This window comes from Mustela nigripes, chromosome 1, assembly GCF_022355385.1.
Source record: "Mustela nigripes isolate SB6536 chromosome 1, MUSNIG.SB6536, whole genome shotgun sequence".
Lineage (NCBI taxonomy): Eukaryota > Metazoa > Chordata > Mammalia > Carnivora > Mustelidae > Mustela > Mustela nigripes.
Genome location: NC_081557.1, coordinates 152905552 through 152932869, shown reverse-complemented (window position 1 = coordinate 152932869; position 27318 = coordinate 152905552). Strand labels below are relative to the sequence as shown.

General features: G+C 42.7%; 1 protein-coding gene across 11 annotated transcripts in view; it reads left to right on the top strand.

Moving 5' to 3' along the window:
• FAM13A (family with sequence similarity 13 member A) overlaps positions 1-27318 on the top strand; it is a 362150-nt gene that overhangs the window by 319747 nt on the left and 15085 nt on the right. For all 11 annotated transcript variants that reach the window (XM_059375944.1, XM_059375935.1, XM_059375924.1 and 8 more), the window contains 7 exons: positions 7271-7418; positions 16075-16285; positions 16721-16859; positions 17651-17732; positions 18507-18727; positions 19353-19436; positions 27112-27207. In XM_059375944.1, the coding sequence (XP_059231927.1) occupies positions 7271-7418; positions 16075-16285; positions 16721-16859; positions 17651-17732; positions 18507-18727; positions 19353-19436; positions 27112-27207 (981 nt within the window). The remainder of the gene's footprint in view (positions 1-7270; positions 7419-16074; positions 16286-16720; positions 16860-17650; positions 17733-18506; positions 18728-19352; positions 19437-27111; positions 27208-27318) is intronic.

Genomic DNA, 27318 nt, shown 5'->3' with positions numbered 1-27318 from the left:
ATCCACATCATTGAAAATGACAAGATTTCTTTTTTTTTTTTTTTTTTGATGACTGCACTGTATTCCATTACATATATATACCACATCTTTATTAATTCATCTGTTGATGAACATCTAGACTCTTTCCATAGTTTGACTATTGTGGGCATTGCTGCTATAAACATTGGGGTGCAGGTGTCCCTTTGGATCACTACGTATGTATCTTTAGGGTAAATGCCCAGTAGTGCAATTGCTGGGTCGTAGGGTAGCTCTATTTTCAACTTTTTGAGGAATCTCCATGCTGTTTTCCAGAGTGGCTGCACCAGCTTGCATTCCCACCAACAGTGTAGGAGGGTTCCCCTTTCTCCTCATCTTTGCCAACATCTGTCATTTCCTGACTTGTTGATTTTAGCCATTCTGACTGGTGTGAGGTGGTGTCTCACTGTGGTTTTGATTTGTATTTCCCTGATGCTGAGTGATGTTGAGCACTTTTTCATGTGTCTGTTTGCCATCTGGATGTCTTCTTTGCAGAAATGTTTGTTCATGTCCTCTGCCCATTTCTTGATTGAATTACTTTTTTTTTTTAGGTGTTGAGTTTGATAAATTCTTTATAGATTTTTGGTATTAGCCTTTATCTGATATGTCATTTATTTGACATGTCATTTGTGAATACCTTCTCCCATCCTGTCAGTTGTCTTTTGGTTTTGTTGACTGTTTTAAAGGGGGGACATTTTAATAAAATGACCCTTTTGGGCTGTATGAAATGAGCTAGTGTAAGGAATAACCTAGTGTACTATTCCCTGAACATGTTGGAGTCCAGTCATTGTTCTTTTGCTTCTTTTTAAACTCGGTGAATTTCTGGAAGTATCCAGAAGAAAGGTCGTCCTTAAAACTAACAATTTCTAGATTTCAAAAGATATCACTGAAAATACAGATTTTTAAAGTTCTATTTACAATAGAGCTTAAATCCTATGCTTCAGTTTGATTCCTTCTGATAAGTTATTTTGTATTGTGGAAATATTTCATGCCTCTGTATGAAATCCAGAACATTTAAACTGTAATCTTATATCTAATCTTTTTATCAAGAAAGCAAAACCTATAAGAACTATTGAGTGCTTAGAAGGGTATTACCTTATCTGGTGGAGGTCATTTTATGTCAGAAGTATAAGGCTAATGAAGTGTTAAATTCTTTTGCAATATTTTTACATTCTTTATGCTTTCTAAGCCTACTGCTTAGAAGAGCTTAGAAGCATACCTTTGATAACAAATAAGACATTCATAATAAACAAAAGACCATTTCCCTTTTCTATCCTGCTTCGAAACAAAAGTAAAAGAAGGGAGAGAGAGAAAGAAGACAAGGCTTTCTAATCAAGACTGAGCATTGATATTAATCATGAAACATCTTAAGGCTTTTATTTGCCTTGAGCAGGTTTGAGGTAAATTCTGAAATATCCTGTCAACAAGTATTTATGAAATGTATCACTGTGTTACTGCAACCTCGCTGAGTTCCATGGAAGCATTAGGATTTTGTTACTGGTTTTAATGTTAGAACCAGAATAATTTAAAAGCTCTGTTTGTTTGGATTCACTTCCCATTTCATCCAGTCTCTAAAGGCTACTGATGCTTTAGAATTCCCATGAATTTTGGAACTCTGTTATGTCCATTTTCCTCTGTTGTCAGGCCAAAGAGTAAATGTTTATGGTTCCATGTGGTTCTTGTATTAACACTGTGTGGTTCCTTCCTGTGCAAACTGCATTACACAGTGCACTCCCTGGTATCGCTCCCGGCTCTGCTACTCTCCTAGGCTCCTTCTTTATATCCTGTGCAGGGAGGGGGAAGAGAAGGAGCAAAAATTCACCAACTATTTGAATTTCGATAGGAGCAAGATCAATGAAGTCTGACGATTGGAAAAGCCAGGTCCAGTTAGACAGGGGGGACAGGTCTTGACAAAAATCAGGTTAATAATCTAATAGTGTTTCCTTGACCTGAACACAGGCTGTCACCTTAGGCCCCAGGCAGGGTGAGCTCTCTGAGTATTTGCTTCCTAGCAGCCTGCTTTTTTCTGTTACAACACTTGTATGTTCAATGTCTTCCTTCCACACCTTGTTAATTCCTATAATCCTATGTGTCCAATAAACACTTGCAGAGGAATGAATGTGGAAGGGAGGTACCCAATAATTGGAAATTGCATTTTTTTTTTCACAACTACTATGGGCTAGCCATTGTTAGACATGTTTTTCATTTAATCTTCATAACAACTCTATGAAGTCTTACACTTACATGACAGAAAAAAAGCTTCAAAGAAAGAATGCCAAGAACAGAGAGGTTTTCACTGAAGATCTTGCAGCTGACCAGCTGGTATTGAAACTCTGATTTGAAAACCCATCCCCTATCTGCCGTACTACATTGTCTCTCCTGAGAGCTGAGAATATGCAGTGTGTTTCCGTATGGTACAGTTTCGACGGGGGTCTGGTGTGTGACCTCGTGGCCCAGGGATCTCTGAGCTGAAAACTGTGAAATTGCAGTAGTCCCCTGTTATCTGTGGTTTTACTTTCTGAGGTCTTAGTTACCCACAGTCAACCCTGGTCCAGAAGCAGATGATTGTCCTTCTGACCTACCACCCGAAGGTCACCATAGCCCCGTGCTGCGTCCCGATCATCACCCTCATTTCATCTCCTCCTGTTGGTATTTCATCATCTCACATCATCACAAGAAGCAGAAAGGCAAGAGAGAGAGAGACCACTTTCACACAACATCTATTACAGTATCATTGTTCTGTTTATTAGTAGCTACTGTTTATCTCACTATGCCTAACTTATTGGTTAAACTTTATCATAGGTGCGTATGTATAGGAAAAAGCCGAGTGTCTCTAGGGTTCTTCCCTCCCCTCAGTTTCTGGCATCTACCAGGCATCTTGGAATGTAACCCCCCAGAGAAGGGGGACTGCTGTAATTCATTTACTCTGCATTTTCCCTGAAGACATAAAACATGTAAACAACAAAAATTGAAACCGGAAATATTTTGGTACTTGAGAATGTCTTTGACATTTAAACATGAACCATCTAGGAGGAGCAATAGACAAGGACAGTGCCATAGGATGAGCACGAGGACAAAGGGTGGGACAATCTGGAGAGGTGGCCCATCCCATCTAAGCTAACAACTGTTTGAGGGAAGAGTAGTTTCCATGCTGATGTATTGCTTCAGACCCTGAACAGCTTCACCGTGGGTGGCCATGGCAGCAGGAGCCCTAGCTCCCATATGTGCAGAAACCCTGGGCCCACACCAGCAGCCCACTGTGCATCCCCAGGAATGGCAACCACGTCAGGTGCTGGTGAGACCAGTGAGGCCAGAAATTCGGAACCAGGCCTACAGGAGCAGCAGGCCAGTGAAAGAGCAACCCCAGGGACTGATCACAGCACAGCAGGACAGAGGTGGGCATGTGGACACGCTGGCAAGTGCTGTGCCACGCGTGTCTGTGCTGTGCAAGCTGGTGCGGTTTATGTAGGAGAGACCCTTCCCCTGCTGTGTGGGAAATCAGGCCAGAAAGTCCAGAAGCTTGTGTAGGTTAACATAGGTCTACAATGTGAGTGATACCCTGTTCTATGTGGCACATCCTAAACACCCTTACACAGTGACTCCAGACACACTGATCTCTTTGCTGTTCCTTAAACACAATGACCATGCCTCAGGGCCTTTGCATTTGCTTTCCTTCTTCCTGGAATGCTCTTCCCATGGAAGGTTCACTCCCACATTTCCTTCTTACCTCTGCTTATATGTCACCTCATAAGAAAGGCCTTTCCTGACCACTGGATAGAAAATAGCAAACCATGACCCCCACCTCCATCACCTCTCTTACTCTGCTTTAGTTTTATCCATAGTCCCTGCCACTACCTGACATTTTGTTCTTTGCTTACTGTCACTTCCTATAAGATTTGTTAGGACAGACTTTATTGTCTCCTCTGAAGTATCCCCAGTGTTTAGAAAATTGTCTGGCATGTGGTAGGTATGCAAAAATCATTAGCTGAATTAATGAGTAAATATTATCTTTGTATCTCTTGCACACAGTGGCCCTATAATAAGTATATATCGTGTGATATATATTATTATTGAATAGACTGATAGAGTTCTGACCTGATTCTCTTTGTTAGAATAAGAGGATCTTAGGGGTTGTCTGTTCCAGCCTCCTACCCAGGGCAGTAATGTCTCCCTCTCCCGCATGCCCGACTCGCCGACTTCATCTCAGCACTGTGAGGGGCAGCTCACTAATTCACAAGGTCGTCCATTGTTTATTGCACCCCAATCAACTGTTCTTAGAACCCCACTGGGCATTCTTGAGCCTTTTCCACAGAATTTCAGCTCTTTCAGTGTAAGGAGCTTGTGTGGCTCACAGAGCCCAGCACAGAGGAGTTGCGCCAACCCATGTTGTCGAAGAAATGAAGACATCTCTGCATTTTGGAGGGTAAAAAATTAATTTTCTGATTTTAGCTTTCTTTAAAATGGATACTAATTCCGATGCAGAAAAAATTTTGTAACCTTGATTTCCTTTGTAATGGGTCTAATACAGATGTAGCAATCATGAACAGTACACGTTTTTACATGTGTGTGTGTATGTATGTGAGTTTCAGTATTTTACATGTGACATGTCAAGCACCACAGGTCTCTGAGTACCCTGAGTGGACACAGGCATGGCAGGAAGCAAAGCCAGTGTCTGGCATTGGGAAGGGACACAGGCTGCCTACAGAACCCAATGCTTAGGCTTATAGGTCTTCCCACCAGCATTCACTCCCATCTGTAAGGCTTCAGCCTGGAAAACACGTTTCACCATTGTTACTCTGTTTCCTTCCATGGCTTTCCCTTATCAACCCCAGGCTAAAATCCAGACTTAGCTGAGCACGCAAGGCCTTTCTCAGTCCAGTGAGCTCGGTCCAGTGAGTTCACCCTACACCCTCATCACCTGCCATCCCTCTGTCCTGTGCTCCCCTGCTGTGACCAGCGAACCCCAGGGGGCCTGTCTCTGCACCTGTTCCTCCTCCTCAACCCCTCTCACCCACACTGCCCCCAAAACAGAATTGCTGTTGCTGACTCATGATGAGAATCCCCAGTGGCTTCTTTTCTCATCCTGCGCTGAGAACTCCCCTCCTCCAGGTAGCATGGTTCACCTTGAATGGCTATGAAACATGTCTCATCTCCAGCACCTCTCTCTGGTATTTGGAGATGTGCCAGTGCTTTCCTCATCTTCCCATGGTGCCTAGAAATGATGAAGAGACCGAGGGCCTCCTCTGTGTGTACCTTACGCTCCAGGCACTGTGCTAATGGCCTTGCATGCCTTTTCCTAGCTCTTCAAAAGAACCTTGCTATATTGGAATTGTTCATGCCCATTTCCCAGACTAAGAAATGGAGGCTCAGCGAAGTGCAGCAGCTCAGCCAGAGCGCCAAACACAGCAACTGTCAGCCATGCTGGTCCGCTTGTCCACAAGACCCGCAAACGTCCCCGTGTAGTGCAGTGCGGGAGGCCAGCACACGCTCCTCGGGAATGTGTGCTTGCATCATGGAATCATATTTCTTATAGTCTTCCTGTTTGTATGTCTCTAAGTGGAATGAGTGTTAGAAATCTTTACTAAGAAGATGTTTATTTGCTGCATGCATATTCTAACACACGCACGCATGCACTCTACGTGACTTCAAAGTTATTAATGAGCTGAGGTCCGGATTTTGTCATTCCGCCCTGGTCCACTTAGGCTTCAGCTCAAGAAACAAATAACTCTTACAGCATAAATGCATAATCTGGTTTTCACCCAATAGACAAGCGGCATTTTGAAAGTGTCTTAAAACCCCGGATTTACCTGACGATTCCATCTGACTTTAGTAGCTCATCAGAAACTGATGGATGGTATTTCATTTTATTCCCAATGTGGTGAAGAAAATAGCGGTCCTCATGTATCATTTTATGGAAATATAATAGTAAAAGCTCCTAGAATATTCCCTGGTGATATCAAAGTGAGTTGAACAGCTACTAAAAGTAGCTGGTAGTCTTAACAGTGCTTATTTTAAGCAGAAGAACATTTCTCATGCATTAATGGAATCATTTATGATTTCCACATGTTTGGGTTCTTTTTTTTCTTTTATTATATTTGCTAAAATGAATTTCCAGTTATTCTCCAAGAAAATCTTTTGTACAAATCTGTGCTACTTGAGAAGAATATTTGTAAGTAAATACTTGTGTTTATAATCTTAGGAGAGAAGGGAAAGTGACAGTGGCTGGGATTATAAGATGCCAAAAGAGCAAAGAAAAAATGAACGAATTTCAATGCGAATTTTGTTTGCATAAAATCACGTAGCTAAAATAGCAGCCTTTAGGAGAGAGTTTTCCCCTCCCCCAGATAGCCCTGCCTAGGAGTAGGTGCCCCCAAGGAGCAAAACCAAGTGTAGCTGAATATTTAATATTCAGGCTGGATAAATAGTACAAAAACAAGTGACAGTTGGATATTTGTAAGATATAAATTATGCATTGCTGACTTGCCAGTTCTTGGCTTTTTTACTCTTTAAAAAAAAAAAAAAAAAAAAAAACAAACCCGCTCCCTATGTAATTTTGGCTTACTTCCATAATCTGTCTTCCTTACGGCTAGCCCAGATGAGCCGCCAAACCCCTGTGCTGTTTGAATTTGCGCAACAATGCTTTAATACCCAGAGCTCCTCCATAAATAGTCTGTCCTCCCCACACTTCGGGTGAAAACAACCACAGGAAATCTGGGAACGTGCAGCTAGCCCCGCTTAATTGATCTAAGCCTCTGCCGGGGCCAACAGGAGAGCGTCCGTGTACACAGCCTCTGGGCCTTGCTGGACTGTTTACCTAAGGAGCAAAGAAGTCTGCAGGCTGGAGACACCATGTTGCTTCTCCAGCCTTAGCAACAGCAGTCGCGGGATTTTGTTGGTTACGGTCTGCAGAGCCCTACTCCTTTAAGGAAACACAAACTCCTTTCCCTCCTTCCCGGCCCCAATCAGTCACCATCAAGACCGTCAGCTGCCTGCAGTTACCAGGAGCAGCGGCTCTGGGAAACCCTCCTGCCTTTCTCGCAGAAGAAAAGTTAAAGGAGCACAGAGGGACCAAGGCGATTTGCATGCCAGTGGCCAGCTAGCATCCAGGGGCATCAGGCTATGATTTTGGTTTCTGTACTGGGTGCAGCCGCTGCCACAGCCTGGGAGGTTTCCCCCAGAAAGAGTGGACTTGCTGCAGACGTCTGTGGGTGTTGGTGAGCCGTAGCTCCTCAGAGACATTGTGCTGTCATTACAGACCCCCGCGATGAAGATCCAGGAGCACCCCGGCGTACCTGACTCCAAACTGCAGAGGACTCCAGATGCCGACGACCAGCGGGAGAGCTTCGTCTCCCAAGTGCCTGAGCTCGACCTGACTGCATTGTGTGATGACAAGAGCTGGGAAGGTAGGACCATCGGCTGTTTGGATGATTTCATATCGGAAAAGCGTATATAAAGTAGCCTAAATGAGAGGGGCGTCACCACATGGATGTATGAAAGCAGAGGGTGTAGGACTAACTGCATTCCTAAATGACTGCAGATCCTTTCCCTGGTATGGGAAATTGTCTCATTAAATGTTGCCGGGAGTCACTGCAATCTAAGAAAGAAAATGTGCTTGCCCTCTATTGTAGTGTCACCTTGCAGTCTTCTTTATTTCTTAACTCCCCAGGAGTGCCGCTACCTGTGTGTTTCCCCTCTGGTAGTACCGAGCACAGGACTGAGCAAGCCGTGCACATTTAGGACTTCGGCTGGGAGCCGCTACATGCCAACCCCCTGCCTCCTTCATTAAATCTCCCTCCCATTTTTTCAAGAAAGATTCAGTTTGCTTTGCTTTTGTGATTGTCTTTATGGACAGAATTTTTTAAAAGCCGTGTTAGCCAGCATCAGGGATTTGTCATCAAAGAGAAAACTGTATAAAAAAAAGTGCTTCCAATGGAAAGCCTGCAATAATGCAGTGTTGAAGGCTGGTTTTCCTAGAGATTTTTGGCAAAAGGTTAAAAATGGACTTGTGAGGAAGAAGAGGGTATCCTCATCTTGTCAAAACTGCATTTCAGGAAGGTGCTGGCAGCGGTGCCGTCAAGCCGCACTTCCTTCCTTATCCATGTGTCTGCATCCAGACCTGTGTCAACGTGTATCCAGAATGCACGCCCGGCTGCCTCTGTACGATGGGTGTGTTTGGAGGCAACAAAGAGGGAGAAATTGTGTGCCTGGTTTCAGAATAGCAGCACGACTTAACACGACCACACAGAGAATCACAGCTACAGGAAATCAGTCCCTTTCCGAAGCGCCTGGATTTCCTTGTGTTCTCCCTCAACCCTCTTTAAACCAGAAAGTACTTGTGATAGTGAATTTAGATGAAGGAGCAAAAGACGATCTAAACAGACACAAGGTGAAAAATAGTAACCCTTCTATGCTCCTTGCACCCAGGGCTTGGTGCAGCAAAAACAAGCTGGTTTTTTTGTGTTTTTTTGTTTTGTTTTGTTTTGTTTTTAAATTCTAGTTCTCCCTCTTTGCAATTCAAGAAACATGTTCTAGCCCTTTACCATGTAATTAGGCAGTTGGGTGGGAGATTTTCTCAGACCTTCCCAGCTCATGATATGGTCACTAGAAAAAGATTGCAGGGTGTTTGTTTTGTTTCCTTTTTAATTTCAGTGGTACATCCCTGGGTAGTGTTTTATTGTTCTTCTTTTGTTTTATGCACTTTGGGATATTCAGGTGTGTTTTAAATTCATTAAAAACAAATCCCCACCACCACCAAAAAAAGTCCCATAGTAGCTACTCTGGCCCAATAAACGAAAAAAGCAGTAGTCAAAACAAGTGCTGTATTTGGATTTCAGGAATAACGGTCTCCTCTCATCAGTAACACAAAACTCTAGATAAAAACTAGGATTTTTGGACAGAATTCAAATTAGCCACATTATCTTGGTATATTCAGTAAAGGGGCACGGAGACTCTTCTAGTCCCCCTGAAATGGGCTCAGTTTGATGATTTTTATCTTGATCAGTCATAAATTTGTGATCTCTTCCAGCATACGTGAAGAGGCCAGAATGAAAATTCCCAGGATGGTTGGAAGTTAACTTTCCTTAAAACTGTTTTATTACTTAATGTAAATAACTCTCTTCTAAATGATAATATAATAATAATAATAATAATAATTTGAAGGAACCAACTAGATGGAATTTTAAAAAGCTTATCAGGGAGGAAATACAATAGGCTTGGAAATGCTAATTATGTTATCTATGTAATTTATGAAAGGACTTGTGTTAACTTTTGCCAATTACTGCGTTACTGAACTTGCATATCTTAAAAATCTACACTGATTCATTTCAAGGCCATTTTGATCATTTGGTTACTGCTTTCAGTAGCCCCTTTTTACCATATATTTATTTTAAACATTCATGTGATATTATTATAGTAAGTGCAGTCAAAATAAAGGAATTGTTGCATATAAAGAGTAGTTCAGATGAGAGCTGTAAGTCCAATCGCTAAAATACTACTCTTGTTTTATAGCCTCAATAAGAAACAAACAAGTTTAATGGTAGCTTCGCAGTAAGGAATCCACTTTGCACTAATTTAATCTGTGAAAGTGAAACCAAATATATAAATGGAATTAATAGTTTACGCAAACCTTCTGAGCCAGAATCTGTCTGTAAGTCTCCCTTACCAGTCTCCCAGCCCCCGTGTAGTGTTTGCTGGTCCCCATCCCCACACCTCAGTTCACACTCTCCTATCCAGGCAGAGTGGCAGAATGTCAGGTGTGATGGTCCTCAGTGAGTAGTCTGCTGGCGCTAGCCTCAGCCCTGGGTGCTCCCGTGCAGCAGTGACATTCTCTGGCTTCTGGGCCAGAGTGTGTCAAGGCAACAAAAAAAGGAAATGAACCCGATGATTAGATTCCATAGCCTACCTAGAGTGGAATCCTGTCAAAGTGAACGTAGGATCAGAGTCTAATCATGCTGGTTGGCAGATACATAATACATGCTTTTTTCTTTTTTTCTTTCTCTCTGTATGTAGCTATGTATTAGGGCACATTTTTTTGACCTATCTACATCGTATTATTATTTTATTACTGCCACTCTCCAAAATTAAATGAGTACACAAATCAAATGTACTTTTATTTGTTATGTAGAGCCCTTCAGAATTGCATAATTAGAATGTTCCTAATCAGCCAATTCATGTTGATTTGGAAGTATTTGTGGAAGTATTGAGGTTTAAATACTCAGCTGTCCTGGTGAAGTTAAACTTAAAAGAACATTTTTTTTTTTTTTTAAAGATTTTGCTTACTTGACAGAGATCACAAGTAGACAGAGAGGCAGGCAGAGAGAGATAGGGGGAAGCAGTATCGCCGCTGAGCAGAGAGCCCAATGTGGGGTTCGATCCCAGGATCTTGGGATCATGACCTGAGCCAAAGGCAGAAGCTTTAACCCACTGAGCCACCCAGGTGCCCCAAAAGAACATTTTTAAAGGGCTAAAATACTTTATGCTTCTTATTTATTACTTGCTACTTGTCAAAAATAACCTTTAAAATTCTCTGAAAGAATGATGAAAAAGCAAAGGATCTTAAAGACCTTTTGACTGGATGCTGCCATTATACAGGTAAAAAAGCTGAGGCCTAAAGAAGAAAAATGATGATTCAGGATAATGAAATCTCCTGACTTCCTCTCTGATGCCTCTTTCTCAGCAACGCCAGTTTTGTGTCCTGGCAAGCAGTGGGCCATAATGGCTAAGACCAGGCACATCCTGGGTTCAAATCCCAGCTCTACTACTTTAGCAGCTTTGTGGACAAATTACTAAATGTGTTACAGTTTTGACCTCAGTTTCTCCATCTTTAAATAGGCATAACAGGGACACCTGGGTGGCTCAGTTGGTTGTACATCTGCCTTCGGTTCAGATCAAGATCTCAGGGTCCTGGGATCGAGTCCCACATTGGGCTTCCTGCTTGGCGAGGAGTCTACTTCTTCTCACTCTGCCTCCTCCCCCTCTGCTCATGCTCTGTCTTTCTCAATAAATAAATATTTTTTTAAAATAAAAATAAATAGGCCTAACAACAGACAATAATGAGTAAACAGATATTATAGTATTCACTTAGTAAGCTTGTTGTAAGAATTAAGTGAGCTAGGATTTGCAAAGTGCTTGGCACAGTACAGGCACCTAACAGGCATTACATGAGTGTTAGTTGATGTTATTACTGTCTTCCATAAATGTTTCCAAGTGTAGTTTCAGGAAAAACCAGACTAAGTTGGACTTCTTTGAAACCAGAGCCCAGATCTACCTAATGACAGTGGGTGGCTCTGAACACAGAGAAGGAGTCCATAATTACTGGGTCCTCCATTGCTGCCCAAGGACAGATCTTAACAAATCAACCTCTGTGTGTGTGTGTGTGTGTGTGTGTGTGTGTGTGAGAGAGAGAGAGAGAGAGAGAGAAAGAAAGATTAACTCTAGATTAGGAAATGTCTCATTCAAAAAGACCTCAGCTGGGCCTCTACAGCTGGGACTCCAGTGCCCTGTCAGATTTGGAAGGAATAGCAGACAGGTAACAGAGTCAATTAGTAACTGATTAAGCAACAGTACTTAAATGTGCAGATACACAGATCAAAGTTGACACAAATAGGGGTATTCTCATTAGGAAAGTCCTCAGCTCTAGCCTGTTCCACACATTTTATTAATGACTTGAATGGAGCAATTAAGGACCCACTTATTAAATTTGCAAATAGAGACAAAGCAGATAGAAAGATTAAATTGGGATTGACAAAGCTGACAACTAAGGTTTATTCTAACTATGAGAGTTTGTTTGCAAGATTAACTGAACAGTTTAATAGTACTACCACTGTTAAGTCTTGGAACACTAAGGAAATTTTAAAGTTTTTTTAAAAAATTTGACAGAGATCACAAGTAGGCAAAGAGGCAGGCCGAGTGGCGGGGGTGGGGAGAAGCAGGCTCCCCACTGGGCAGACAGCCTGATGCGGGGCTCGATCCCAGGACCCTGAGATCATGACCTGAGCCAAAGACAGAGGCTTAACCCACTAAGCCACCCAGGTGCCCCAAGGAAATTTTTATAATGGGATTTCCCTCCCTATATGGGATTCACATCTTCCAGCGTCTGGGATGTGCCCATTCCTCCTCGCCCCACCAAGGATCCACCTTGAAAGACGGCATGATGTTGCGCCAGGGCGTAATGCCTCTAAATAGCATGTAGTTGGAATTGAGAAGTGGAAGACATCAGCTCCTGTAATTCTAGCAGGTTTCTTCAATAAATCATCTTAGTAGCCCATTTTCTTTTGTATAGCAAATGGATCCAGCCGGCCAAGCAGTCTCTCTATTTTCCATAGAGAGACACGCCATATTTATGTTCAGCGTTCTTTGTGACAAGACACACGGCTGAAATCACAGAACTTAAGGAATTCTGGTCTGGATATAAAAACACATTTCTTTTATGTGGTGTTTTAAGATGAAAATCTAATTTGAAACCTCTAATCTTTTCTGTTTTCCGTTTGAATACTTTCCTTGCAATATATTTGTCCATTTCATTGCTCTAGAATTACTGATTAAAATATAAACTATTTTCCAGACTAGGCACTGGGAGTGGTCGGTGAATGCATCCTCGAAACTGAATCTCTAGGTCGGCAGTGCAATTGGGCATACTGTCCGGTAGACACTGCTCTATTCAGTTCTTCCTTTTTTGTCTAGTTGAGTGTCAACTATCAAAACATGAATAGGCCTTGTATTTTTAGATCATTACAAACGAAGAATAGTTGGCATTTTTGATTTAGTTATATTGAACTATATATTATGTGTAATTTTATAAATTATAAGAGCCTTAAATTATAATTCGATAGAAGAAAAGGAAAGAGAGATCTTGACGTTTACAACAACATGAATGGGTCTAGAGGGTATTATGCTAAGTGAAATAAGTCAGACTGAGAAAGACAACTATCATGACTTTACTTACATGGAATTTAAGAAACAAACAAATGAACAAGGGGAAAAAAGAGACAAAAAATGGACTCTTACCTACAAGCTGGTGGTTGCCAGAGGGAGGGTGGGGAGATGGGTGATATAGATAAAAGGAAGTAAGAGTGCACTAATCTTGATGAGCACTGAGTAATGCAAGGAATTCTTAAATATTATACACCTGAAACTAATATAACACAGTATATTAATTATATTTCAATAAAAAGTAAATGAATTAATCCATGGAAACTGAGAGAGAGAGAAGAGAAAAATGCAAGCATTTAATGTTGGGTGGGTGAGAAACTTCACTCCTGTTCTACATGCATACTAATGATGCAGCATAACCTTTTACTTTGTTAATTGAAATTCATAATGGTTTACATTTGTCATTTTTTAGTGAATTCATTTATGCTAACTATATCCTTTAAGAGAAAATGTCACCCATAAGCTAGAATTCAGCTCGTATTTCGTATATAGCACTGGTGATGTTAAGAAAAGGGCATACTGGGTCTTCTTATCTGTATCATTCAAGTGAGCGGTAGGGAATGAGTCTGTGTTGATGCAAAGGAAATCTGATAAATGGCTCCACAAAGCCGCAAACAAGGGTAACTCTGTTCCATGATTCGTGTTGTATTGTTAATTCAGGATCACGGTACCTTTCTTAATGGAGGTCTGGTTGGAAAATGGTCACAGACACTCTCATTTTGTACGCAGAGGACACGGAACCGAAAAGTGAAAGCTCACTTGTGATATTTCTAAAGAGATATTCTGCTAGGTTCAGACAAACTAAAGGATTTCAGGATCTAAGGTAACACCTTTTCAAACTAAACTGCTATGAGTAGAAATGTCCAACTAGCCAGCACACCCACGTGCCAATACCAACATCAGACTTTGCTTTGCCTGTGCCCTCTGTCCCCCGCACACCACTTGGCCTCCCCCCACTTGTTTTGCTACTTTGCCACTCTGCCCTGAGGTTATTACTGGCTGCCTCTTAACTCTTTCCCTGCCTGGCTCTGTTGATATTAGTCCTTACAGAAAATCCCTGCTGTCTTAAGAATTATCATGAAATTAAAGATACAGTCTGGTCAGTTTCATAGTTCCATTTTCCGTAACTTAGCACTACACTTTTCTTATTTCTCTAGGGATTACTTTCCTCTTACCCTATCCTTCCCTCACTGTTCATCAGTTTTTTGCATAAAAGAGCTCCTATCTGAGCCCTAATGCTTACGAGGAGCCTTCTGTAAACTTTAGTGCAAATGAGGGGCAACTTCTGGAAACCTCCAGATTTAGCCAGATATGTCTACCAGAATGTTCCCTGCCACTTTTTGAGAGTAGTGGGGGGGGGGGGGGAATCTGTCTTTAACAATGCTTCCATATTTTTAAAAAATAATTTATATTACCATCTGAGCTCCCAGAGAACTTCATTCTCTTTAAACTATGAGAACCTATGGACCTCATTCCACATAAGGTCAATTTTTGCTTACATTAATATGCTTAACTCCCCTACTGTGGGGTCTTCAAAAATTTCAGATAATCATCCTTGTGATTGGGGCATATGGCATGTACTAAATTGAAGCACTGTCCTTCAAGTCAGGAGATTTCGTTTTGTCCCAAGTCTTGTCATTGATTAGATATTTGCTCTTAGAGTCTTCAGGTTTCAGTTTCCTTGTCTATAATCTGTTGGGTTGACTCTGTGATTCTTAAACTTGAATGCATATAGGATCACTTGGGCAGATTTTAAAGTACTGGAGGTGGGGAGGTTGATATCTGGGCCCTCACCTCAATATTCTGTTTAGTTGACTGAGGGGGGGAGCATTAGAAGTTATGTGCATCTCCCTTCATGATGCTAATGTGTAGCTGGGGTTGAGAAATCACTAAATTAGATAGTGCATGGAGTTTCAACCAGCTCTGATGTTCTATGATTATGATATGATCTTTTTAAATAAAATACTGAACAAGCACTTAAGACAGTTTAGTAGATCTGATAAACACTTTGATAGCTGAAGGAACGATCCAAGCATGGCCGGATCCCAGCCTTGTGTAAATCACACTAATCCCTAAGTATACTTAAAGCCTACCTTCTATTTAAACTCAGGGACTGCTATAAATAAAAACCCTACATCATCTGAGATCTGTCTTTCAAATCTGATAGGATTTTTTTTTAATGCATACTAAGTTGGATCTTGAAGGAAAGAGAAATAAATACTACCCCATTCCCTCCAAAAATGACAAATCGGGATGTTGCATTGAGTGTATTTTTTCTTTTTTTTTTTTTTAAGATTTCATTTATTTATTTGACAGACAGAGATCACAAGTAGGCAGAGAGAGAGGAGGAAGCAGGCTCCCTGCCGAGCAGAGAGCCGGATGTGGGGCTCCATCCCAGGACCTTGAGACCATGACCTGAGCCGAAGGCAGAGGCTTTAACCCACTGAGCCACACAGGCGCCCCGAGTGTATTTTTTTCTTAAAGACTGTCTAAAATAATTTGTACAGATTTACCCTTTGTAAAGCATTCTTCTTTTTCTTTTTCTCTTTGACTAATTTATGTAAGCATCTTATGTTAACTGTGGTCTTGAGCAGCTTCTGAAATTTCAAGTGCAAAACACACATTTTACACATGCTAATCCCAGCACTAAGCAGAAGCACATGAACAGCTTACTGAAAGCCCTAAATGGGAGGTGCAGACTCCTAGGTAAATGGGCTCTCACAAGACAAATGTGACTTCCCGGTTGTTCCAGTGAGGGACGTGCAGCTACAATGCCAAATCTCTCACCCCCTGATGCCCATGCTTTGCTTCTCCCTAATGCCCTCACCTGGGAGACAGTCCTTGTCTCTGACCGGGGAGGGAAGTTGGAAGCATGCAGTATTTGCTCTCCTTCTTTAAGGTCATTCCTCCAGGTGACCCTAGTAACTTCTCTTTGGAAAGCAAGCAATGACATGGCTGTCAGATATATTGGTGATGCCAGCCGGGGCATAGTGTCCTTCATCAGAACCTTAAATCTGAAATGCGAGTTGTTTGCATTTAAATTCAGTGCCTCCTAAAGCATTCAGAACACTTGGGAAACAGTTATGCTTCCATGAGCAATTTTGACTTCTTCCCCTCTGTATTTTGCAGAGCCCATCCCTACCTTCTCATGGCAGCAGGAGAACGTGGACTCTGATGAAGCACGCCTCTCCCCGCAGGCCGGACGCCTGATTCGCCAGCTTCTGGATGAAGACAGTGACCCCATGCTCTCTCCTCGGTTCTACGCTTATGGGCAGAGCAGGCAATACCTGGATGACACGGAAGTGCCTCCTTCTCCCCCAAATTCCCATTCTTTCATGAGGTATGTTTGTGTTGCCGGTAAGCCAATGCATCATTAGGAAGAATGGGAATGGTGTTGCAGGTCTGCAGAAGGGCATATTGGGAATACTCCATCCTAGGACACGGGATCTGTTGCTCCGTTTTTCAGTTGGCCCGACTAGAGCGCCACATACTGCATCTCCACTAGCACTTCCTTTCCAGAGCTATCTAAAATTTAACTTTTAGGTCTGCAGTGCATATTTCAGTCCTCCCTTTGCTAATTGTAAATGTGAGCAAGAGAAACTTAGACCCGTTGATAGGTGGGACATAGAGAGCTCAGGGGTCACGAAATGAACTGGTAGTACACTTCCTTTTATTGGAGAGGATGGAGACTGTTGGGACCCCATCCCTCCGTGCTGCATCCCCACCCCCAAGCCCCTATGCAGGCAACGAGTGCCCCACTCGATGTCCCTCACAGGCGCCGGAGCTCCTCTCTCGGGTCCTATGATGACGAGCGGGAGGACCTGACGCCAGCCCAGCTCACGCGAAGGATTCAGAGCCTTAAAAAGAAGATCCGAAAGTTCGAAGATAGATTTGAAGAGGAGAGGAAGTACAGAGTAAGTGTCTCCTCGCAGGGTTGTCCTGTCCCCTCCCATGCCCTCCGGTCCCCTGACAGTACCCTCATGCCAGCATATCAGCAACTTGGAAAAGTGACAAAAAGTTAAGGGAGGTTTCTAGAGAGCCTCATAACAACAAGACGATAAAAACTGGATAGTAAACCCTGAGAAGCCCCAGACGTCATACATCAGCATTTTCCTTAAATTGGGTATTCTTTCAAATGATTCGGTGTTTTAGTTGACCTCTTATAAATTCTGTGAGAAGGAATGGGAAAGATCATTAAATGACTCTTTATTTTGGCTAAAACTTAGTTCGAAATTATCTTCTAAAATTTCATCGGTACTGACCTCATTCCTCTCTCAGCTCTAAGCATTGCCCCCAGGAGTGGCAGAAAGGCATTTTATGTGGTGATCCCAACGTAAAACGTACCCCCCTCTGCTTTCCATTCTGTTAGCCCAACAGCTTAAACCCTCTGACTCCTGAAGCAGGACCGTGGACTTCATAGAAGTCCAGCATTTTGCCTGTGAGGGATTCTTTGAAAGCATCAAAAATAACCAGATGTAAAGAAAGATAATGGAATAACATTTATGATGTTTGCTCTGATTGTTCATGTTGAATTTTTTCCCAGTGGGACTCGACTTTCTCTTCCTCTTTAAAACGATCTGATCATGGGGCACCTGGGTGGCTCAGTTGCCCCTCAGGTCATGATCCCAGGGTTCTGGAATTGAGCCCCACGCTGGGCTCCCTGCCCCAGTTCGTATACATTTACATTAGATTTTCCTTTTCTCAGCCTTCCCACAGTGACAAAGCAGCCAATCCAGAGGTTCTAAAATGGACAAATGACCTTGCCAAATTCCGGAAACAGCTTAAAGGTAGGTAAAGTTTTAGACCTCCGCCATGATTTTCACTTGCAGATTCACGGTATCACCGCATCCTGAGTGCCACTGCTGAAATAGTTCAGAGAAGACAATTCCTTGACGTGCTCCCCAGCCTTCTGGGTGTTCAGAGCACACCCACCCCATGCCTCACCATGGTCTCCATCACAGGACAACCGGGGTCAGCTAAGATGCAAATTCTGCGGCATTTCCCCATTTAACTAAATCATGACTTTTCATTTGCTCTGGTGTTAGGAGAAGACCTGTAAGCATGGAGGAACACAAAAAGGATTGGATCCTTGTCCCTCCAAAGCATGCTGTCTCTTAGAAGATAGTCATATAAACAACCACATGGAATACAAAGGGAAAATAATTCCAAAATGACATCTGTAAGTTGTCCAGAGAAAGCTGGCCAGAGTGAGGTGCTGGATCAGTCAGTGCTACTCAACAGTGAGGGAGTGGGTATAGAAACATCTACCACGTTCTGAGAACAGCAAACCTGTGGGTGTGGCCAAAGCATGGATGTTACGTGGCTAAAGCTTTCTCAGGAACTCCGGTTAGGGAAGCACTCCAGATAGTCCAAGAAGATGTTAGCATTTTCTCAGGTTTTACATAATAACCTAGGGATTTCAACTACTGTTATAATTAGATATTTTCTATTTAAAAAAAAAAAAAAGATGGGGCTACATGGTTACTAACACCACAGAAAAACAACAGGTTCAGCAGACATCAATTCTCATATGTCACCACCCCCAAATGTTTTCATACTAGAGTCCAAACTAAAGATATCGGAAGAGGACCTAACCCCCAGGATGCGGCAGCGAAGCAACACACTGCCCAAGAGTTTCGGTTCCCAGCTTGAGAAAGAAGATGAGAAGAAGCAAGAGCTCATCGATAAAGCTGTAAAGCCCAGCGTCGAGGCCACCCTGGAATCCATCCAGAGGAAGCTCCAGGAGAAGCGGGCAGAAAGCAGTCGTCCTGAGGACATTAAGGTGTGGGGATTCGGAAGCCCCAAGCCAACTGCTAGTCAACATGGTGGAGACATAGGGCCCGACACATGGGTCCCTGTGGGGGACACAGTGACATCTGCTCAGACCTCCCACACCTTCATTCCCCACACTCTTAAATGTCTGGAGAAGCAGATGGAGCAGCCCGAGAGTGTTTTCAGTGCTAGTACTTTGGTTTAGGATGACCCTTTGAAAGCAGAACACTTTCATATAGAGATTGCAAAAAGAAGCCATTGGGGTTAACAGACGGTTTGATGTCTCTGGAGTAGAAGGGCTGTAGATGACCCTTTGGGACTGTGTAACGTGACTGTAGTCATCACTTGGGCTGTTAAGCTAAGCCCCATGTGCCTGACAGCCTCGCTAACCTCAGCATGCCTTTGCTGCCACATGGGAGCCACAGGTAGTAGACAATGGCTCTGCTCTGCTTTCTCTGTTGCCAGCAGAAAGCCAGGAAGAGCTAATTCCTAAGTGAGCTTTGAATAGAGCTCCGAGGAACAACTGTAGGAGGATTCTTTTTAACCTTCCTTGAGGAAATTTGCTTACCGAAAGAAGCAGGAATGTTCATAAATGTTTCCCCAACTTTGATTTCTCTCTTCTTGTGTATATTCAGGATATGACCAAAGACCAGATTGCCAACGAGAAAGTGGCCCTGCAGAAAGCTCTGTTATATTACGAAAGCATTCATGGACGGCCGGTATGTGAATGGACTGGGTTTCCTGCTTGGGCCAACTGTGTGGCTTTAGAAATGAATCTTCTATGTTCAGTATTTGATACGTGAGTTTTCCTGATGTTTAGGAGATGACTTCCTATTTTCAGCAGACCTAAGCTCTCTGAAGGCTAAACTGAGGAGACATTTCCCCTGTTGAGCAGATGCTGAATTTGAGTTCCAAAGAAACAAGTTTGCCGCTAACATGTAGTCACTAGTGTTCTGCTTCAGAGGGACAGTGGTGGAGGGGGGTGTAGGTTGTAGATGAGTACACAAAGCTCTAGAGGCTTCCCTGTCCCTAGCTCTGCCCCCATAAACTGTCACTGACTCAAGACATTCTTGTCCCTAAAATGAAGGTGTTAAATTAGTATGACTTGCCCAAAAACTCAATCTCACTTCAGTGTAGCCGAGGCCAGTGTTTATCTGTAGAGAAGTTTCAAGCACCATCCTGAACCAGAAGTGTGAGGAATCCAAAATATGACTTTGCCTTTTCCTAGCAACAGGAAGCATTGAGAGCCATTTGTTATAAAGTGTGGTTATTGCATGCTGATCATTAGTCCTGGGGGAGACCGTGGCACAGTAGGCTTCTGCTCTATTCCTTAAGAAACTCATAATCAGATATCCTTGTCAGTTACTTTCAGTGACATTCTGTGGAGAGTGCTGTCAAGAACCCAACAGAACAAGTTCTTAAGAGCAGCTATAAAGAAGCAGGAAGTTTATATTCCCAGAAGCATTTGTATACAGCCAAAATGCAGAGGTCTGTTCTCCAGTCCCAGCCCTGGCTATATAATGGAGATAGTATTTTCATGTAAAATATACTCTTTTGAATAAAGAAGCTTCCAGAATAATGCACCAAACTCTAAGATCTGTGAGGGCAGGAGTTCTGGGTTTTGTTCATCTAAAAGGGTGCCTGATGTCAGCATCTAGCACAAACACCTGACATAATGTGCCCCAATAAACTGTGGAATGCATCATCTGTGGTATTTTTGGTTCTGAATGTATCAGGTTTAAATTTAAAAAAAAAAAAAAAAAAAAAAAAACCAGTGGGGCTGCTGATGATTGATTTTACTGGCCTATCCCTAGAGTGGAAAAATACTGGTGCTCCAGGATAATGGTCACATTTGAGGCCAAGTTTTGTTTTGGATTTTTTAAAGGCATTGAACCAAATAGTAAATGTACTGGAGCTTAAACATATTGTGAAACTTGTCCTTTTCTCCTGGAGGATTCAAAATTTGGAGAAGTAGAACTGAACTCCTTCTAGCAGAGAGGAGCCCCTTCTCCACTGTTGGCTCAGAGCCTTTGAAGTGTAGATCTCCTTGTGGCCACCAGGAAGGTGGAGAAGGAGGAGGGAACTTGTGTACTTTCCGGGATCAGCAGACCAAGAGTCAGATCCCAGTCCTACTGAGGCCAGCCCTGGAGCTCTAGGCTACTGAGGTAGGAGTTGAGTGTTTTGTCTGTACCGTAGCTGCCCCTTGTAGCTTGTCATGGACAGTTCAGTCATGTGCAGACACATTTACCTGTGGGCTATCTGGCACTGAGGAAGTGGGCTGGGTAGCTTAGCAGGTGGCTCAGGGGTTCCCCAGTCAATAATGTTGTCATTAATGCTACAAGTATATGATCTGCTATCTGCGGCCATCTTCTTATTAAGTGATGGAGAGAGAACATACCTGTTTTAGTGCTCTTATCATTAGGAATATGAAATCTTAGTTCTTCGCCCTTCTCTGTTAGTTGCTTTTCTCTCATCATTCTTTTAGATGTTGGAAGGAGACCGTTTTGGGTCTGGATATTAACATCTCATTGGGCAGGGAACAAGTGCTCTAGAACTTTAAGTAGCATTCATTGCTGGTTCGTGGTCAGACTCTCTGCCTCCCTCTGGAACATGGTGCCCCAGCCTCCTCAGGAAAAACAGAGTTCATTTGATATCTGGCCAGTGTGAGAATCAAAGAGTAAACTTCTCATTCTTAGGTCTGTGGTGTTGCCATGGACCCTGAACTGTAAATACCATTTGGGCAACCCTCTTCCTAAAAGAAAAATACGTGGGTTTTCAGAGCTAGCCTATCATTCCAAACCCCAGCGGGGTTTTTTTGGTTTTTGTTTGTTTGTTTGTTTTTAGAAAAGCAGGTGCTCAAAGCTCATGCGTTTTTGCTGAGTCTACAGATTTGAAAGGACAATGACTGACTGTCAGAATCATAGGCCAAAAACAGTTGTGTGCTGCTCTTGTACATTTTTTTAAACAAGGCTGTTTGCTTTAACAGTACAATCCACAGAGTGACACGTGAATGAGAAACAAAACACACTCAGTTAGTCAAGGGCACATAAATCCCTACTAATTATTGTGAAAGCATGTCCTTTCAACACTTCAGGATCTCATCAAAAGACCGTGTCACAGAAAGTACAACTCATAACTTCAGGTCACTGTGGTACACATCGCTCTTTGATGACAACCTAGAATGAATGTGTTGCTTCTCAGAGCTTCTGGTTTCTCCTTGAGTCTCTTCCTCATCAGTATATTTTCATGTTATGCTCTAACATCTTGGGAACTAACATGACATGAAACACACTCTGTACAAATTTAAATGAGACTCTGAAGCCTTATATATATATACTACCCTTTGTCCATCTGCTATTTGGGATGATCTGATCTTTGCCCAGTCGACTATTATTATCTGATAATAAAGAGGAGAGAGTTGTCTCTTTCTGAGTTGATGGGCCAAAATGCAGTAGTTATAAGAATGTATCTCATTTGTCTTCTCCTGCGCGTAGTTTTATGACTCAGTGGTACCCTCCACACACAAACTCAAGCCACTTGTTTTAGTAAGATTTTGAGGCTATATAGTTTCTCGTCTGTCTGTGGCATCATTTCTCACAAAGTGGTGCTTTTAGCCGCTGTTTATAGGTAGAGGTCTTGTGAGCTCAACCTAGACAGAGCTCTGAGCCTGGAAGGCAGAAATCTCTATATCAAGAGAATGACTTGGTCAAACCCTCTTAGAGGAATCATGACATTTTAGTATGTCTTCACTGTTTTATGATCCTACTTTACTTCATATCTTATTTGTGAATGGAAAGAAAACAACTAGGAGTCCTTAAACCTGGGCTCTTGACCCAAATCTATTGCGTTGGGCAAGTCATTACCCTCTCCAGGGCTTAGTTTCATCGTATGAAAAAATAAGGCTCTTCTAACTCTGACGTTCCAGGGTTCTAATTCTGTCCTTATCTCCATATTAAAATCCTGAGTCATTTTCTCTTTCACCTGTGTGGCACACTGTCCAGGTAACAGAGCCTGAATGGGTGTTTCTATAAAGAAGTTTTATTTAAGGCTAAGACAGAAACCATCACAAAAGATAAAGGCAGGCAAATGCGGTTGTCTAATTGGGCCTTTTGTAATTGTGTCAAAGACTTTCCCCTGTTTAAATGTGGATTAACTATTGGCTGATGTTCCCTTGGTACCTGGAAATATTATCTGAGACTTTATAGAGCAACCAAATAGAGAAGTAAGGGATCACTGAAGATTTCTTTAATCAAAAATGAAGACTGGGGCACCTGGGTGGCTCGTCAGTTAAGCGTCTGACTCTTGATTTCAGGTCAGGTCATGATCTCAGGGTCCTAGGATTGAAGCCCATCTTGGGCTCCGTGGTCAGCATGGAGTCTGCCTGAGATTCTCTTTCTCCTTCTCCCCTTCCCCCTACTCATGTGTTCTCTCCACATAGATAGATAGGTTGATAGATAGATAGATAGATAGATAAAATCTTTTTTTATTTTTTTAAGGCAAAGACAGAATTGGAGGAGCTGCTTTTGCCCTTTAGAAGTTTACATCTAGGTTTTTATGTTATTCTGATTTGTGCACAAAAATACATCTTAGTAATAACCCTATTCCCACACATTGGAAAGCCATTCAGAGCTCCCACCTAAATGAAAATTTAATAAAGGTTTGAAGCAAGAGGAGTGAAAGTGTAATAGAAAATATGATGTATTACATGCTTGGCCTAAAGTCATTTCCAAGCAAGTATAGATCACAAAGATTTTCTAATCTGAATTCTGCAGTTTACCAATCAGGAAATCAAAGCTCAGAGAATTTTACTGGCTCTTTTGTTTATCATCAATAACAAAATCTCCAAGCAGCCAATGACTCAAGAATAAGAGATATCAACTTCCAGTTTTCTCATGGTCCATTTAATATCAGCTGACCCCCCCCCCCCCTTTTTTTAACAGTTCAGCCATGGCCCTGCTTTGTTTATGGAACTATTGGCTAGATTCTGGCTCTACTAAAAAATCCAATTCTGATAATTGCATGTGATGTGGTTTTATGATTTAGTATCACCAAGCCTTTGGCTTCAGATACAGATCATGAAAATAATGCTGGTGTAAATCCAGTAGCATTAATTCTTTTCACTGCTCAGATTTAAAGATCTCTAATATTTCTGGTGTTTAGACACTTCTATCAAATGCCAGTGTTAACTTTGGTGGAAATAGGATGAGACCAGAGTCAGAAACTAGACTTTATCAAATCACTCACAGGTGATTAGTTCCTGAGGATCATCAGTTTAAAACATGAACAATTCATAGAAAATCTAAATATCAGTGTCATAAGCCAAAGAATTGAGCCAATGAGCCTCTTCATCTGCTCCAACTAGAAAATGTGAACAAAGAAGTAGAGAGGAAACAGGCTTCTGTCAGATTTGCCACATCTGGCTGGTTTTACCAGCAAAGTCTCCTCCTAAAATCCACACTCTGCTTCTACAATCCAGAAATGTTTCTGCAAAGCAGCAAAGAATAGGATGCAAGTCCACAATGGGAGATGCTAGCTCCTTATTATTGTTATTTTTCCTAGGTCTTTTGTCCACTGAACTATTGATTGTTGATCTTGCGCAGTATTTCACCACATGTCATGGGTTGACAGCTAGGATGTGCCTTAACCTCACCCACAACACATTTCCTGGCTATACATTGTGTTTAAAAAGTGATTCCATGTGTCCCAGTCCTGAACTGTGTCGTTTCACACATGAGATCATACAGGCCCCTCCGTTTCTACTCCTCGGACTTACCTGTGGCTGTGGTTGAACTGCGGTTGAAGTATAACGTAAATACAGAAAGAAACCCAAAGTGTAAATATATGTCTTGATGCATTTTCACCAAGTAAACGAGTCCAGGTAACCAGCATCCAGACCAAGAAACAAATGTTGCCAGTCCTCCTCCAGAAGCCCTGCTCCTTGTCCCCTTCCAGTCAATACCAAGACCTCCGCTCAACCAAGGAAAACCATCATCTTGACTCTAAAGCTTAACTTCTGTTTGCTTCTTTCTGAACTTACTAAGTGGACTCATACAGTACTCTCATGCCGGTAGTATCTGGCTTATTTTACGCGGCTGTCTTCTTGTGAGGTCAGTATATGATGTTGCCCGTAGCTGTGGCCCACTCATCCTCATTGCTGTGCAGTGTTCAGCTGGAGGAGCGTATCTGTTCTGTTGTTGGGCATGTGGGTGGTTTCCAGTTTGCAGTTTTTCTAAGTAGTGCTGCTGTGAACATTATTCTGTGTCTCTTGGTGAGCTTGAGGCCACACTTGGTGGTGGTGTTTTTTTACCCTTAAGAGCAGAACCGAGGACTCACATGTGCAACTTTAGCAGGCACTGCCAAATAGTGGTCCAGCGTGCTCCGCTCTAAGCAACAGTGAAGGAGATTTCCAGTCCTTCCGCATCCTCACTGACCCTTGACACCATCTGTTGTCTCATGTTAGCCATTGCGGTAGGCGCGTCTAGTAGGAACATCTACTGTTTGATCCTCAGTCTTTCTGATGTAATATAACTTCTCTGTTCCCTTTCATTTTGGATGGTCATCTTCTATGAAATGCCAGTTTTAAAACTCCTTTTGATATGGCAGCTAACGATAGGAAAGTGCCATGTGCCTTTCAATATTGTGTTATTAGGAAGAAAAAGAAAAGATTCTTATTGCTATTCATAGAAAATAAGTCCACAAGATGTCTCTGCCCAATGAGAGTGACCTATCCTGGCAGGTGAAGTTCGGCCAAAGATCACTTACTGTTGACCACTTTGAGAAAGGCAGATAGAAAAGGTTACAAAGGAATAATCCATTTGTGCATAACCCACAGTTGTCTTCAGAGCGGAAGGCCCAGCAGGCCCCTAATACCATTTGCTCTTCCTTACCTCTGTAACTCTTGCCTTATGTGTCCAGGGGAAATAAAGTGCCGCAGACAGACCGCAAACTTGAAACAAAGAGGAAATACAGAAAGAAGGGATTTAAATAATCTCTGTTGGCATTTAAGTAAAGAAGGGAAATGCATGCATACCTACGCACTTGGCATACACATTTATGTTTGAAATACTCTCTCATTTCACACATACTAATGGAATATCTCCATTTTGTCAGGCACTGAGATAGTTTCCAGGGATCCAGAAACACGTACTGTGCTCTCAGGGGGCTTAGAATCTTGAAGAAGAGACAGATGTGCCAACAGATAGTTACTGTAGAGTATAAAATGTGTCATCTGCTGGGACTGCTGTAATAAAATGCCATACACAAGCACCTTATAAACAACAGAGATTTATTTGTCATAGTCCTGGAGGCTGGGAAGGCCAAGAGCAAGGAACTGATAGATTCGGTGTCTGGTGAGGGCCCTTTCCTGGTTCACAGGCAGCCATTTTCTTGCTGTCCTCACATGACAGGAGGGGTCAGGGGACCTCCTGGGGTCTCTTACAAGGGCACTACCCATATTCGTGGGGGCTCCACCCTCATGACCTTACCATCCCCCAAAGCCCCAATGCCCAATACCATCCCATGGGGCACTAGGTTGGAGGGGACATGCACATTCGGTCGCTAGCAAAGCACGGGTGGGGTTATGCAGTGTACACAGGTTGCAGTAGGTGACACAGAGGTGTGTGAGGTCTCTCAGAGTGGGGAAGAAGTGTTGGAAGGAGGCTGCATGGGGGAGGTGGCTCCTCTGCCAATCCAAGGAGGAGAGAGGAGGCCGTTCCAGGCTATAGGGAACTAGGCAAAGAGGGATGAGACACCCTGGTTTTTCTCTGGGGCTTGAGGTCTGACAGGAAGAAGAGGTAGCAAGTGATGACGGGCTTCTTGTACAATACCAGGGGGTTCGGCTCGTTCCTCCCCACTGCCTGTGGACACAGGCCTTCTATGTCTGTGAATGCTCTGCCAGATCTCAGGGCCCTGGAGAGGAGACCATCCATGCAGTCTACTGACGGGTGTTTCTTGAAAACCTACGGTTTGCCAGAATCTTGTCCTTAAAAACAAAAACAACTTCATGGAAGAGAAAGACCTGTAAAACAAAAGTAATAAAAACTGATCACAGAGCTGCACAGTTTAAGGATTATCATAGAAATACATGATTTCTTCTTCCCTGGATCTGGAAAATTGTAAATGACTTTGAATAGTTTAAACAGGGAACCAGTCATGGTCATAGCTTTGATTGAGGAAAAGCAATATGACGATGGAGTGATTTCCAAAGATCTGCTGCTGAAGTAGATATTTTAAACGTTCTCTGACTAAATACTACCACCCGTTTACATGAGTTTTGCAAGAATGGGGGAAGTGTAGCTGAATCCTCTGGATTTCCCCCAGGCCCAGAACATGCTTGAGTCACTGCTAGCCTGACTAGCGGAGGCAGCTTCTTAGCCCTGGTGCTCTTGTTTTCAGGTAAGCAAGAATGAGCGTCAGGTAATGAAGCCACTGTACGACAGATACCGGCTGGTCAAGCAGATCCTGTCCCGAGCCAACACCATCCCCATCATTGTGAGTACGGCACCTTTCTGTGCTTGATCGCCTGCGGGGTGGGTCCTGGCTGTGGTGAGAGCGCCCCACGCTGCCTTCTCACTGAGGAGTGGGCTTTAATAGTTGATCCTG